Below are 15366 nucleotides of genomic sequence, written 5' to 3' on the forward strand. Positions count from 1 at the left end.
CGAACAACCAATCACATGAATCTCCCGCCCGCGACATACGAAGTAGTGATGTGTCGGTCGCGAACGAGCCGGCTCAAAGAGCCGGCTCTTTTAAGTGAACGACGGGAGCCGGCTCGCGCCCGCGAACGAACCGTTTTTTTTTTTTTTTTTTTTTTTTTTTAAGTAATACAAGACAGAATGATATGATGATCTCCGCGCTACAGCTGCTCCGTGCATGCATGCAGTGACATGTAATATCCAAGGGTTAGAGACTGTTGGATGCTGCTGTTTTGAGCATTGCAATACATTTATTTTTATTATGTTTTTTTATGATTAGAGACGGTTGGATGCTGCTGTACTGAGCATTGCAATATATTTATTTTCACTATGTTATTTATTTATGATTATCCTTGGGCTCAGCAAAGATTTGATGTCAGCTGTTGCTGTCTTTTTTTCTATAGTTAATACTGAAATAGAGCCCTGCTGTTTTGTCAGGGCCCTTTCTTTAAATATAATTTTAAAATGTCGATACAGTAGCCCCTTTTTTTAAATGTCTATGCTTAAGTTTTTGTGTTGCTATCTGCTTTGTGTAGCGTGGTTCTACAAACAAGTCTGTGCATTCATTGGGTGGTATCAGAGAGATACAAGGGTCTGTAAATGCAATGAAAACAATTGGCCACAGCAAATAATTGATATTAAACATGTAATTTTTACTTTTGAATACTTCAGTACAAAGGATGTATTGAATAATTTAAATCATTAGTCAAAACAGGGCTACATTTGATTGAATTATAAAAGGTATAATATGTGGTAAACTGAAGAGCCGTTTGGGAGCCGAAAGAGCCGGCTCTTCTTGGTGAGCCGAGCCAAATGATCCGGCTCACCAAGAAGAGCCGGAATTCCCATCACTAATACGAAGCCAAAAAGCCCGAAGTAAACTGGATATAAACTCCCCAAAACAGGCGAAAACATACCACTGTCTCTGCCACCTCCCTCCATGCCTGGCTCCTCCGGTTTATATCCCGGTAGGTCTGGTCATAAAGCACCGGGTGATTCGCTACCGCTAATTTCTCCTCCATTTTTTGGAATATGAGGAAATGACCTGCGGTATGTCTCTCCCAGCATACACGCCGTTTGATTGGCTAGAGCTTGAACTGTCAGATTTGCGTACACGGGATTTGATTGGCTGACGCTTCCACCTCAGCCTCAAAAGTTGAACATTGTTCAACTTTGAATGCTGAAAATCCTGAAAATCTCCGCTCGCCTGCCCACAATGCATTTCGGCGAAAAGTGAGGGAAAGTGACGTCACCCCATTCAAAGTGAATGGGGCAGAAGCGTTTCAAGATTTTTTTAACGCTGCTGTGTAGACGCACCGTAATTGTCCCCAGGCTTTGTAGTAATCTCCGGAAGGTGTGCTCTGGGATTGCACGGGGATTGGAGAGCGTCGGGCCCGGCGTGCTCCAATCAGCGTCTTCGGAGGAGGACCAGGAGATGACAGCCAACGACATTGGGGCAACCACACAGCTCATTTACATATTACACACAGCTGCAAACAATCTCAGACAGGTTAACGGGCAGACAGAAACAGCAGCCGTAACAATGCCAAACATCATTTCCTGTAAATTTTTTTGGTTGAAACCACTTTCATGGCTGGTTATAGATTCACATCTTGCCTTCTAACTCTCAGTATAGAAAATGTAAATTCACTTTCAATCTAGCTGCTTTTAAATGAACACTCAGTCCAGATGCTTTACATAAACAGGTTCTGCTGAACAGGTATGGTGGGAGATTATAGTGAGAAAATGTAAAAGGAGTAAATCATTAGCAAAAAATAAATAAAGAGGAACCTGTTAGGTTGTATAAACATTAAACTGATACTGAGATACTTCCTGGTTGGAGGCGCAGGTGTTACAAGGAAGGTTTCTCATTTCTGTAAACGCCTGCTGCTTCCCCTCCTCTCTCCTCGGTTCCCCTCCTCGACTCCTCCGCTCGCATCTCCTGTGGGCGGGACTAAGACACGAGGATAGGAGTCGAGGATGGGAGTCGAGGAGGGGAGTCGAGGAGGGGAGTCGAGGAGGGGAGTCGAGGATAGGAGTCGAGGAGGGGAATTAGAGAAATTAGAAAGCTTCTAGGTGTTAATGCCATTATTGATGTCACCCATTGTCCTCTCCAACAATAGACCACACAATCACATTTAAAGCGATATAAAAACATATTTAATGTGGTCAAAACAGGTCTGTATAGTGTGGTGCCATTTAATTTGAAAAAGGCAAATATAATTGCCAATAACAGAGGAGAGGTTGTTGGTTTTGCTGTCCTTTTGTTGCAGGGCTTGTCTATCTGAGTTATATATTGTAAGTTAAAGTTTTTGGAAGTGCTGTAAAAACATAAATCCTAGCATCACAGATGGTGTTTTATTTTTGTATTGGCTATACTGCTCATAAAACAGGAACACAATGTAGATTCAATAAAACTGTCACAATAATATAATAAAAAAGCGTTACTTATAAAGCACCTTAGCTTTCACACACAAACAGGACACATTTAAAACTAACAGAAAATAAAACTAACCAAAAATCACAGAAAATAAATGATGAGAAGTTTTTAAAAGTGATTTCAGATTCAGGTTTATATTTGTATCCATAGCAGGTATGGTTTGCAGTTAAAAGACAAGACCTGACAAAAGGAAAAATAAAATGCTGAAGTTAACGGTACTCATTAACAAAAATTCACACAGACATTAGTCTTGTAAAGTCTGAATAATAAATGCACATACACTCGGTGAAGATAGTGCACAGTGTTGTTGTTGTCTACTTTTACTCAAGTACAAGTTCTGAGTACTTCTTACCCCTCTGATATTAAACAAAATAAAAATTAAATGTGCCTACCGGACCATCTTAATTGGGCTCCTTGTAGATAAGAAAAGGCGCATATTTAATAGGACAAGTGACACTAATGCAAAAAAATTGACGCTCTGCAGTTGATTCCTTCAAAGATCTTTTAGAACGAGTGTGTGTGTGTGTGTGTGTGTGTGTGTGTGTGTGTGTGTGTGTGTGTGTGTGTGTGTGTGTGTGTGTGTGTGTGTGTGTGTGTGTGTGTGTGTGTGTGTGTGTGTGTGTGTGTGTGCAGTGGCGGCGCCAGGGTATGGCTGGGGCAGGCTACAGCCATACCAAGAAATGGCTTAGCCCCTCAATGTAAAGTAATTCACACAGCCTCTTCCCTCTTCTCTCTGTGAGGAGCAGCAGGTTCAGCTTTCAGAACAAAGTATCAAAAAACAAAAATGGCATTCATTTTTTTAAATATGTCGTATAGTAATAGATTTATTTATTTTTCTTCTCAAGAGAATACCAGAATGTGTATTTTATGTTAGTATTTCAAAAAAGGGGTTGGGTTTTCAGCATGTCAACTCTTTCACCTGTGGGGAAATTGCAGGATTGGCTCCAGGTCGCCCTTTTTATTTGCTACAAGACAAATGTGCCTTTTTATTTCATACAGTTCAATTTGGATTGAGACAGGGAAATAATCGAAACCTCACGCGTGGCGTTTCACTGTCAAGGGGGGCGATATAGCGTGTATGTAATTACATTGCAAATACTGACTTGAGCACCACCACTGTATGGGTTAGCCCTACCATAGATTACCCAACACAAATACTCTGGAGCCGCCACTGTAAGGAAGAAACGGCCAATAAAGGTGGCAGAAAGTAGTTTTTTGGAGCCATCAAACCTAAGAATTAATGCATATTTTGATATTAGAATGTCCTTTTCACATTAGGAATAGGGCAGATAGTAACAGATGGGACATCCTACTTGAACTTTAGTTTTGCAGCACCTCTGTGTTTGACCATGTTTTGAATAGAGGCAGATTTGCTTAAGACCAAGATAAGGGTCATTTACATTTGCAAATATAGGAGTATGGAAGAATACGTGGTGGCATACAATGTGACTTCCTGCTTCTCTTTAGCCAAGCTCTTAATAAACCTTATCTTTTTATCAGGTGTGTCCAGTCGCAGCAAACTGATCCCAGTCGTGGTTTTCAGCTGCCTTTTGGGGATCCTGTTTATAGGATTTTCAGTTTATTTGGGTGTCAAACATTTTCGAAAACCAGAAGTACCGAATATGATCTAATTTAATACTTGAGTATAAATCAGTTATCATTTAATTGATAAGTATTCTCTGCTAGAAAAAAACATTTACTTTCTTCCTGTATGTGAAAAGGAGACAGTTGAATACTTATTTATTATTCATTTGCCCTGAAGCTCATGTCTAGTGTACATTGGTAGATTTAAATGGTAATACACACTACAGAAATGAGCCTACAGATAGACACACTGCTGCAGAAGGGAGGCTTTTTTGTTGTGAAAGAAAGCAGACCCACCCTCAGGAAATCCTGTAAATAGAACAACTTTAATTTAACTTTGACCCTGATGTGGAAAGTTTTTATAAAAAATGAGTTAATTTGAAGCAATCTGGATATCTCCAATAGCTTTATCATGCGCCTTCAGCAGGAACTACGCAGAAAGGTCCATTTGAACTCTGATCTTGGTGTTTGATGCTCTCTTCCGCTCTTTATAGCTTGTGCCTAAAGCTGGACTTTTGTCGAGTGAGCATTGTGCCTTCTGTGATCTTAAAGGTTAAAATATCTCTTGTTGATTTTCTGCTCTTTACATTATTTTGTACAAGTTCTTTCTGTGTGCAGTGTTTTGCTCTGTGTGTAAACATAATCAGCATACCGTTAAACATTACCTGTTCCCGCTGTTTAATGAGGTATTGTGCATCTTTTAAGTTATTTTTAGGACTAGGGAAAGGTCATTTAAGTTGACAGTAAATCTAACTCTCCCTATCGTATATGTATGTATAGCCATAGCCCCTTCTGCTACACTGACACATCAGATGAGCTTTTGCTAGAGACGCTAAACATGGCCCGTGCTAATGATACAGAAAGAAAAAACAAGAAAAGGTTTAGTGCCCCACAGCCAGCTAGTGTTAGTGAAGTCCAGCCAGAACATAAGCCACCTGCAAAGTATCCTGTGAAGGAGGTCAAAGCAAGCGTACCCCCTGAACTACTAACAGAGTTATCAGATCTTAAGGCCGGTGTTGCTTCTCTTAAAGGTCTCTGTGCAGAGATAGCTCAGATTAAAGAGACATTGCAGCAACCTATGTTTCAGCCACAGCTCTATTCCCAACCCTCAGGTAGGAGGCCAGATAGGGACCCCAGCCACCTGTTTCCCAGCAGCAATATTATGGTAACCATGGCAACTACAGCCAGCCCCAAGCACCTGCGCCAAGACAGCCCCAGTATGCACCTCATCCGTACACCAACCGCTCTTCTTATGCTTCAAGGAGATGTTTTGTGTGCCAGCAGACAGGAGCAGATGAACATTGCACACACTGTTTCTGATGTGGAAATGGGGAACACTTTCAAGCTGGATGTAAAATCAGAGGAGTCCGACCGGAGAGACCCCTTTAAACCGTTAATGGTTATCCCTGCGAGACAAGTGTTAATCATAAACAGCAAAAAGTCTCAGAAATGTGAAAACTGTGATACTGAAGATTCAAACAAGCTGCAACAATGTTAATCTTGTAAAAACACTGTATACTGTTCAAAAGCATGTCAAAAACAACATTGGAATGAACACAAGAGCAAATGCAATGGTTTGAAAAAAGTGAAAGGCATGAAGGGATACAACCTGTCCCGTCCCATCATTGGTTTCAATGTTATTGAGCACATCCTCGAAAAGACTGAAAGACTAAACAGTACAGTACAGTGAAGAAAGCCTTCCCAAGTCTCAAAAGAAACAAGGTGGGGGCTTTTATACAGGCTGTTGGCGCAGAGCAGACAGATGAGTATGCAGTACAAACTAAGAAAGAGAATATTGCAGTACCAAAGCACAGCAGCATTCAGATTGATGGTCTTGTAGCTTCCAAGCCCTTTAAAGATGACATGACTATGTTATTTCAGCCCAATCTCATCCCCCAGTGGCCAGATGGACTTGAGTTATTTGACACACTAGCCAAAGTCAAGAAACTGTTTTTTCCAGTCATCATCATTGATGTTTCTAACCCATCTGACCATGACATTGTTTTGCCAGGGCACACATAAGTTGACTCAGTACAGACTATTATGACAGTGTTACCTGCCCAGATGTTTGACTGCCAAGATTACAACACCAGTCACAGTGAATCACACCACTATTCAAACCCCATGTAATGGTCATGAGCAATGGGATCCACCAGTTGATTTAGGTCACCTGAATGAAGAGCAGAGAAAAGTAGTCAGACAGATGCTAAGGGAAGAGCGTCATTCCTTTTCAACATCAGACAATGATATTGGGTGTATTGAAAGATTGCAAATGAACATCTCTCTCAAAGACTCTGAACCTGTCAAACGCACATACACGTCAGTGCCACGACCACTGTATCAAGAGATGAAGACCTACATCCATGATCTAATCGCACAGGGCTGGGTCAGGAAGTCAACCTCTTCATATTCTTCATCTGTCGTGTGTGTAAGAAAAAAAGACGGCACCCTGAGGTTGTGTATAGACTACAGAGACCTGAACAAGTAGACTCATTCAGACAACCAGCCAATCCCTCGTGTCCACGACATCATGGACAGTTTAGATGGTAATTCCTGGTTCTCGCTCCTAGACCAAGGGAAAGCTTATCACCAGGTACAACATTTGCATTCCCTATCTGGACGACACACTATAGTCTTAAGTAAAAACTTTGACAGTCATTTCAACGACACCTGAAGAGTGTTGCAGCGCCTCAGAGAGAATGGCATCAAACTCAAGCCAAGTAAGTGTGATCTTTTTAAGCAGGAGGTCCGTTATTTAGGCAGGATAGTCTCTTCAGAGGGCAGCAGAGTTGATCCAGCTGCTTTTGAAGCTGTTAGAGAACTGAAAGACATCAGACCACAGACAGTTGGTCAGCTCAGGAAAATGCTTGGTCTACTCACCTACTATAGACAGTACCAGTGTTCATTTTGTCTTTATTTAGTCTTAACTGTTGACATTTTAGTATTTCTTTAGTCATCAGATTATATTGAACATTTCAGTCAAACTAGTCTAGCCAAAACCAATAATTTGTCATTTTATCTCTCATCAAAGATAGCAGAAAACATGCATTATTGTACTCAGGAGGGGATTTTGACAGAGGATTACTCAAAAAGTACACGGTAAAAGTACCACTAGTGTGCCCTTGAGTAAGGCACTTAGCCCTTAGTTACTCCAGGGAGAATGTCCCTGTAATTGGTAATTGTAAGTCGCTTTGGATAAAAGCGTCAGCTAAATGAAATGTAATGTAATAGTACTTGTGGTCAGGGGCGGCGCCAGGCGGTAGCTTGCAGTTGCTACAGCAACACCAACAATTGGCCTAGCAACTGTACAGTACAGTACAAGTAGCCTACTTCTGGGTGTTTCATTCAAGCTCGGCTCCGTGTGTGTGGCACGAGTGCACGAGAGAGAGAGAGAGAGAGAGAGAGAGAGAGAGAGAGAGAGAGAGAGAGAGAGAGAGAGAGAGAGAGAGAGAGAGAGAGAGATATTGTTGTTGCTGCGCTAACGGATTTTAGAAGCTGTTTCTACAACTAAAAAGGAAAGTCCTCTCCTGTCAAATAACGTCAGCTCAGTGAGCTAAAGCAGGGGTTCCCAACCCCCGGTCCGCGGACCGGTACCGGGCCGCGGCGGTGTTACTGCCGGGCCGCGAAATAGCTGTGAGTTTATCGTAATATTTGCAGAATTATAAATATATCAAAATATTTTATCATAATATATTTTTCAAAAAGTGTTTAATTTTCGCACCTGTGCCACCAGTCATATTATTTCATCCAGTAGCTAGTTCATCTTTCACCAGAAAACCGTTGAAAATGGCTTTTATGATGTTCCGAGGGATTCGGCGGCTCAGCCTAAGGTCTCAGCCTCTTGTGCGCACGAGCATGTTACCGGTGTGCCAAGTAGGGAGAGGAGCGCACAAGAGACAACCGTTTGATTGCAGACTGTTATGTTTATGTGGGGAAATGGTGGTGCATACATTATTTGAGATATATTTCAAACTCGGACTTCATTTTAAGTCTGGACATGTCGGCCAGGGGTGTAGAGCTATTTGTTTAAGCACCGGATTGGCAAAACAGGAAAGTAAACCAGTCTGCCTGGATCTATGAATTCATGTCCGGGACTCTCACGGTATCTGCTGCCCACAGCTGTTTTATAGAAGGAAAACCTCCTTCACTTCATGAAATGGCTGCAACATCAGGAGGCAGCGGGACGTATACTCCGCCTCTGAGAAGTGCAGCACCAGCGCGTAAAGAGCTGTGCCTTTTTACGCACCGCATTCGCTGTGTTTAACTTCATCAGAACAGCTTAAGAGTGACTGCAGGCTGCTACGTGTTAACCACACACACATCTACACACATCGAACTGCCCGATTACTCCCCCTTTTATTAGTTTTATGAAGGAGATGTCCAGTCAGTCACCAAGGCGCATGATGTGTGTGAGTATGTGTTCTGCTCAGCTCAGCTCTGTGTGTTCGGTGTGTTTGTGTCTGTCCGACACCGGCATTTGTTTTCAAATGTTTATGAACAGTAATTTACACACATATGGCTAACTCCATATATGCAGCTGTTCCCAAAATAAATTAGTTTAATCTTAATCTCGATTTAGTGCTAAATGCTGTCGGAGTGCACCGGAACGAACAACACTATTATAATATCTTCTGAAAACAAATGCCAGTGTGTCACACACACACACACACACACACACACACACACACACACACACACACACACACACACACACACACACACACACACACACACACACACACACACACACACACACACACACACACACACACACACACCTCCTTCATAATGCGCCTTCTCCTCGTTTTCCCAGCATTCACTGGATTATCCGTAAATCATACAAACAAAACCAAAACGTTGATTTATCTGTTTTCCCGTTTTGGTTTAAAAACTGAATAACGTCGTTTTTTTGGTTTTCCGAAAAACCAAAAAAACAACACCGGTTCTTTTTTAAACTTTGTTAATATGTTTTGGATGCATATTGTTCTAGTATTTGTTCAGGCTGTTACATACAATTAGCCTCTGTTGCTACCTGCTGGTGGTGAGTAAATATTAAAATCAGTTAAAATTGACAACCGGTCCGCGATTTTTTTTTTTATGTATCTGCCGGTCCCCTGAGCTAAAGGACTCTCTCAGTGTTTAGATAGTTAACTTTAGTCTAAGTTATCTCAGTGGGTCTCAAAACGGTTTGATCACCATTTATGTAAACAAGTATTTCCGAGGCACACTTCATATGATCACTATAGTTATAAAACAATAAGAGAATAAATGAAAAACAGGTATGAATTACTATATGACAGTAAAATAATAATACAGTTTAAAAGGGGAGTGATTAGTAAAATATCCATAAAGAAAAAGAAAATCTGTTTACAGTTCAGTTTCATATGGGTGTTGAGAGATGTATCCATCTCTTCATTTTGCTCTCAAAGTGCACCAGATTGATGCTTTTAACTTCAATAATTTAACTTTAACTTCAGCCCTAGGAGGCAGGTCCGCCCCCCACTTATAAAAAACAGCACTTTATCCTTCCTATATGCCGTGAGCTGATTATCGAGCCTTCATTGTAACAGCCGCGGGTGTAGCCTGTATGTGCGTGTGGGGAGTGTTGCAGTAGAACATTTCACTGTAGCCCATATACAGTAGCTACCTTAATGGGAAACCCTACATGTTTGAGCAACCTCTATGAAGCGGCAAGCTACCCCACAGCACCCCCAACAGAAAATCTCTGGCACCGCCCATGCTTGTAGTCGAAGTCTAACTTGGATTGAGTCAAACAGTACCAATCTGATAAAGAATGTATGGCAAATAATCATTGTAGGGCCTCTTTAAGAAGTTGAAGTGCAACAGTCCACTTGTGAAACTACAGTCATGTCATGTTTCATCATTCGTTTTGTTCTGTCTTTTGACCCTAGTGTTTGGCGATGGCATTTCTGAAGATGTGGAGCATCCCGCCCCTCGCTGCTCTCCTCCTCCTCCTATCCATCGTTCCCACTGGATCCGAAGTGGTGAAGTCAATGTCAGAATGTGCAGGGTTTGTCCTTAACGAAACTCCACCAAATGTCCCAGGAATCCTAGAGGGAGGGAACATCCTGGACCAGAACAGATACAAAGCCATTTGCCAGACTCACCTTGACATTAAACGTTATGTGACGCTCTACGACACGACAAACAAGATCCCAGTGTTTTCTGCTTCCAAGTACATCGGGACAAGCAGCATTGGAAGACCTAAGAATGAAGGTTGGAAAACAGAACCCCAGGTATGTTTTTGTTGTACTATCTAATCCAGCGGTTCCCAACCTGGACATAACAATAACATAATAGGAGATGACATTCCCATCTCAGACAACAACTAAACAAAAACAGAAGAAATAAAGATAGGTAGGATCACTTCAACATTTCACAAACAAAAATAGGTTGACAACCAAAAACCACCAAAAACACAACATGGCATATTTATTGTTCCTTTGATCCCACTCTTCGTTAGAGCTCATTATTTCCCATGTCATGGCGCGTTGAGCCACCCTTTCATTTTTTGTGGCAATCATTTTTTCCAAAAGAAATTGTATTTTTAATCTACTCTTCAAACACCTTAAAGGGGACCTATCATGCAAAATGCACTTTTGTACGTCTTTTATACATGAATATGTGTCCCCGGTGTTCCAGGGAACTCACCAAGTGTCAGAAAACACAACCCTCTCTATTTTCCTCCATACCCAAATCTCTAAAAAAGGGGCTGCAACGGATCTGATAAAAACTGATCCAGATTTGAACACTGTCCTGACGTCAGGACGGTGGCACTACGGCTATTGGGCCAACTCCACCAATCAGGAGGAGACAGCCACGGCCATTGCCGTTCGAAAGCGCTGGAGACGCTGTAGTACATATGCCAGGCCAGTAGATGGTGCTGTTCTCACAGAATCAGCCCTTGCAAATACAGAGCTAAAAAATGTCAAATTGAGCAAAATGAGGCATGGCTAAAATGCATGATCTGTTTGGTATTTTGAAAAAATAAAAGTATAAATATGCCTTATATACGTATGGTCCTACACTATATTATTCAAATATAGCATGATAGGTCCACTTTAAATTAAGATTACTCCTTGATTGACTTTTTATTTTAGCCAGAAGAATAGTTATATTTATTAACTGTGTGCGTCTTGTGTCTTCATCTAAAAGCCCAAATTAAATATTAAAGGGTGTAAATGTAAATTCAATATTTGCCAGCAAATAATTTTCAAAACATTATGATTTGTGTGGAAACATTTCATTATTAAGATTTATTTTTATTTTAACCTCTTTTCATTTCTCTTTCTTGATCCTCCTTAGCAACGGTCATTACAGTCCTTGAAAGCGGTCTGTTCTACTGGATTAACAACGTGTCACATGTTCTGAATTGACCAATCAGAACTTTATTTAGCCTCCGTATTGTTTATGGTTGAATGTGGGCCGCGAACATCTTTTTGATTCTTAAGTGGGCCCTGAGTTGAAAAAGGTTGGGAACCGCTGATCTAATCATTCACAACTATACTATAACATTGTTGGGCCAAGAAACGTAAACACTGCTTTGAGGAACCAATCCTCAACTCAACCACCCTGCCCTCAGTAACTTTGCCTTTTAATTGTTACAGCTTGAGGACATTAAGGGCAATGAGAACATGATGATGGATGGCAAAGGAAATACCTACAATAACCAGGCTGGTAATTCTGACTACACCAACCAAGGGTTCGACAGAGGGCATTTATTTCCAAGCTCTTACGCCTCTACAGTAGATGATAAGAAGTCTACCTTCACCCTCACCAACGTTGTTCCACAGAATGATAAATTCAACCAGGGAAGCTGGAACAAAATGGAGAAATGCATCAAATGTGTTCTGGACAAATATTGCATCAATAACAACGATATCAAAGAAGGCTTTTTGGTCATTGGAGCCCAGCCAGGCAACAACATAATTTCAAACAAGGTTAATGTCCCGTCCATGCTCTGGTCTGCGTTCTGCTGCTACAGTAAGAGTGAGAAAAGGTGGCTAGCAAGTGCCCACTGGGGCCCAAACATCGATGGTGAAACAGATCTGCAGACCAAGACCTTGGCAGACCTCCAAAGTGAACTGAGCAAAGTGAGCTCAGGATTTGAAGTGTTTCCTGGAACAGAATGTCCTCTCGACACAACTGTCACTCAGTTTTACCAAGATCTAAATGATGGAAACAAAGAATGCCAATGCAACCCTAGTTCCAAAACTTGACCTCTTAGTAAGGCAAGGCAAGGCAAGTTTATTTATATAGCACCTTTCAACAAGGCAATTCAAAGTGCTTTACAAAAATGAAAGACATTCAGAAAATGGTATTTAAAAATATTCATTCAAAAGCAAAGATAATAAAAATAAACATTAAAAGAAAAAATACATGAATAAAAGTTACAGTGCAGTTTAAGATATGAATATATATAAAAGCAGCGTCAAAAAGAAAAGTTTTCAGCCTGGATTTAAAAGTAGGTTTCTGGTAGTTTGTTCCAGATATTTGGAGCATAATAACTGAATGCTGCTTCTCCATGTAGTCCCACATCTGGCCCTCTTAGTACCACATCTGGCCTACTTTCTAGCACCTCTGACCCTTACAGTACAACATCTGCCGATCTAACTACTACATCTGGCCCACTGACTTCTTCATCTGTTCCACTTTCTACTACAACTTCCCGTTTCACTACCACATCTGACCTTTACAGTACAACATCTGGTCCACCTTCTACAACATCTGGCACTCTTTATACCACATCTGCCGATCTCACTACTACATCTGGCCCACATATGGAACTCTTTCTACCAGATCTGGAACTCTTTCTACAACGTCTGGCACTCTTTCTACCACATTTGACCCTTACAGTACAACACCTGGCACTCTTTCTACCACAATTTACCCTTACAGTACAACATCTGGCACTCTTTCTACCACAATTTACCCTTACAGTACAACATCTGGCACTCTTTATACCACATCTTTCCCACTTTCTACCACATCTCCCCCACCTACAACATCATTAAGCTCTTTCACTTCCACATCTGCCCCTCTTTCTACCACATCTATGCCTATCAGTCCCACATCTGACCCTGTTACAACGACATCTACTCCTATCACTACCACATCTAGACCATATTCTGCCACATCCACGCCTCTGAGTACAACATCTGCCCCTACAACCACAACAACTAGCTCCACTACTATGACAACCAGTCCCCACTCAACTACTGCTGTTACCATTTTGAGCACCACTATACCTACAACGACAGAAACTCCTACTACAGCCACTCTCCCTCCTACCACAACATCTGTTGCATCAACTACCACAACAACTCAACCAACCACAACTCCTTCTACAACAACTCAACCCCAAACTACAATTCCAGCTACAACCAAAGTCCCTACACCAACCACAGGAACAACTGCTTCAACAACTACTTCCACTGCAACAACTACAACAACCACAGTCCCCACAGCAACCACCAAAACTACAACAACTACTACCACTACAAAAACCACAACCACAAAGAACAAAGAAAACGGAAAAGGAGAAGGTGGAGAAGGAGTAGGAGATGGAGTAGGAGTAGGAGTAGGAGTAGGAGTAGGAGTAGTAGTAGGAGTAGGAGTAGGAGTAGGAGTAGGAGTAGGAGTAGGAGTAGGAGTAGGAGTAGGAGTAGTAGTAGGAGTAGGAGTAGGAGTAGGAGTAGGAGTAGGAGTAGGAGTAGTAGTAGGAGTAGGAGTAGGAGTAGGAGTAGGAGTAGGAGTAGGAGTAGCTGCAACCTCTACCCAACAATCTTCTACCAAACAATCTTCTAACAAACAATCTTCTACCATCGCACCGACCCTGGCAAAACTTCCAGAAACTACAAAGCCCCAAACAACGTCAACCCCTGTAACTGCTGCACCTGTTACATCAACCCCCTCCGTCGTTGCAGCCACAGCAACCACTCAAACAGCTGTTTTTGAGGAAAGCACTTCCACCAATCCTCCTTTAGTTACTTCTACAGTTTCTGCAATGCCTCAAACTGCCACCCCCACACTTAGTGGCATTACTGTCGCTTCAAACTCAACTGAACTTCATCCTACATTTGCATCAGCTGCTACTACCCTTGCAAAAATGACTACTGAGCCATTAACTTCTCCAACGCCTCAGAGCAGTTCGACTGTTGTTCCTTCCAGCGACAACGTTACTCTTTCAAATCCCACATTCAGCTTTTCTCCAAATGAAACGAGCACAGGTACCGTTCAAGCCACCAATGCATCTCTTCCAACATCCAGTGTTTCTCAGTCAAACTCCACAAGTACTCCGACTTCAATGGCTTATCGCGTCATCTCCACTCATCATCCGCCTTCCCCTTAGGATGACTTTCAACATCTGTCCAGGGACTACAGATGAAAAATAGCCTGTTGGCTAACTCTGGCGCATTTACAGAAATGTCAATCAATGTGCACTGTCCCTGTCAAATAAATAAATAATAATAATAATAATAATAATAATTCAGCTCCTCCTCAAACCTCAAGGCCTCCGACGATGGTCAATCCTCCTCTTCCTCTTTCAAATACCTCCATCCTGTGTTCGACTCTGACACAAGTATATATTTCTCACTATTACTAGAATGTCCTTGCATACTACCAGAGGTGGGAAGTAGTGGAGTACAAATACTTTGTTACTGTACTTAACTTGTTGTTCTACTCTGAGACGACTTTTTTACTTTGACTTCTTACATGTTGAACCCAAATACCTGTACTTTCTACTTCTTACATGTTGAACTCAAATACCTGTACTTTCTACTTCTTACATGTTGAAACACAAATACCCTGTCTTTCTACTTCTTACATGTTGAACCCAAATACCTGTACTTTCTACTTCTTACATGGTTGAACCCAAATACCTGTACTTTCTACTTCTTACATGTTGAACCCAAATACCTGTACTTTCTACTTCTTACATGTTGAACACAAATACCTGTACTTTCTACTTCTTACATGTTGAACACAATACCTGTACTTTCTACTTCTCTACATTGTGAACACAAATACCTGTACTTTCTACTTCTTACATGGTTGGAACACAAATACCTGATACTTTCTTACTTTCTTACATTTTGACCTCAAATACACATGTACTTTTCTACTTCTTGACATTTGAACCCAAATACCTGTACCTTTCTACTTCATTTACATGTTGAACCCAATACCTGTACTTTCTCCTTCTCTACATTTTGAACCAACATACCTGTACTTTCTACTTCGTATCATTTTGAACCCCATATACCTGTACTTTCTACTTGAAC

The 15366-nt window shown here is 41.4% G+C and overlaps 1 protein-coding gene across 1 annotated transcript; it reads left to right on the forward strand.

Annotated features, from left to right (window-relative positions):
- Positions 1–6707: 6707 nt before the first annotated feature.
- On the forward strand, positions 6708–12374 carry LOC117497959 (endonuclease domain-containing 1 protein-like). Its single transcript, XM_034150001.1, has 3 exons — positions 6708–6780; positions 9973–10317; positions 11689–12374. The coding sequence occupies exons 1-3, from the start codon at positions 6760–6762 to the stop codon at positions 12298–12300; spliced, it is 978 nt and encodes a 325-aa protein (XP_034005892.1). The 5' UTR covers positions 6708–6759; the 3' UTR covers positions 12301–12374.
- Positions 12375–15366: the final 2992 nt, after the last annotated feature.

Source organism: Trematomus bernacchii, unplaced genomic scaffold (genome assembly GCF_902827165.1).
Source record: "Trematomus bernacchii unplaced genomic scaffold, fTreBer1.1, whole genome shotgun sequence".
Taxonomy (NCBI): Eukaryota; Metazoa; Chordata; class Actinopteri; order Perciformes; family Nototheniidae; genus Trematomus; species Trematomus bernacchii.

Excerpts from the sequence above, each read along its gene's own strand:
- LOC117497959 (XM_034150001.1), top strand. The coding sequence starts at position 6,760 with ATGGCATCAAACTCAAGCCAA. Across the intron at positions 6,781-9,972 it reads TGGCATCAAACTCAAGCCAA|TGTTTGGCGATGGCATTTCT; the intron begins GTAAGTGTGATC and ends TTTTGACCCTAG. Across the intron at positions 10,318-11,688 it reads GTTGGAAAACAGAACCCCAG|CTTGAGGACATTAAGGGCAA; the intron begins GTATGTTTTTGT and ends TAATTGTTACAG.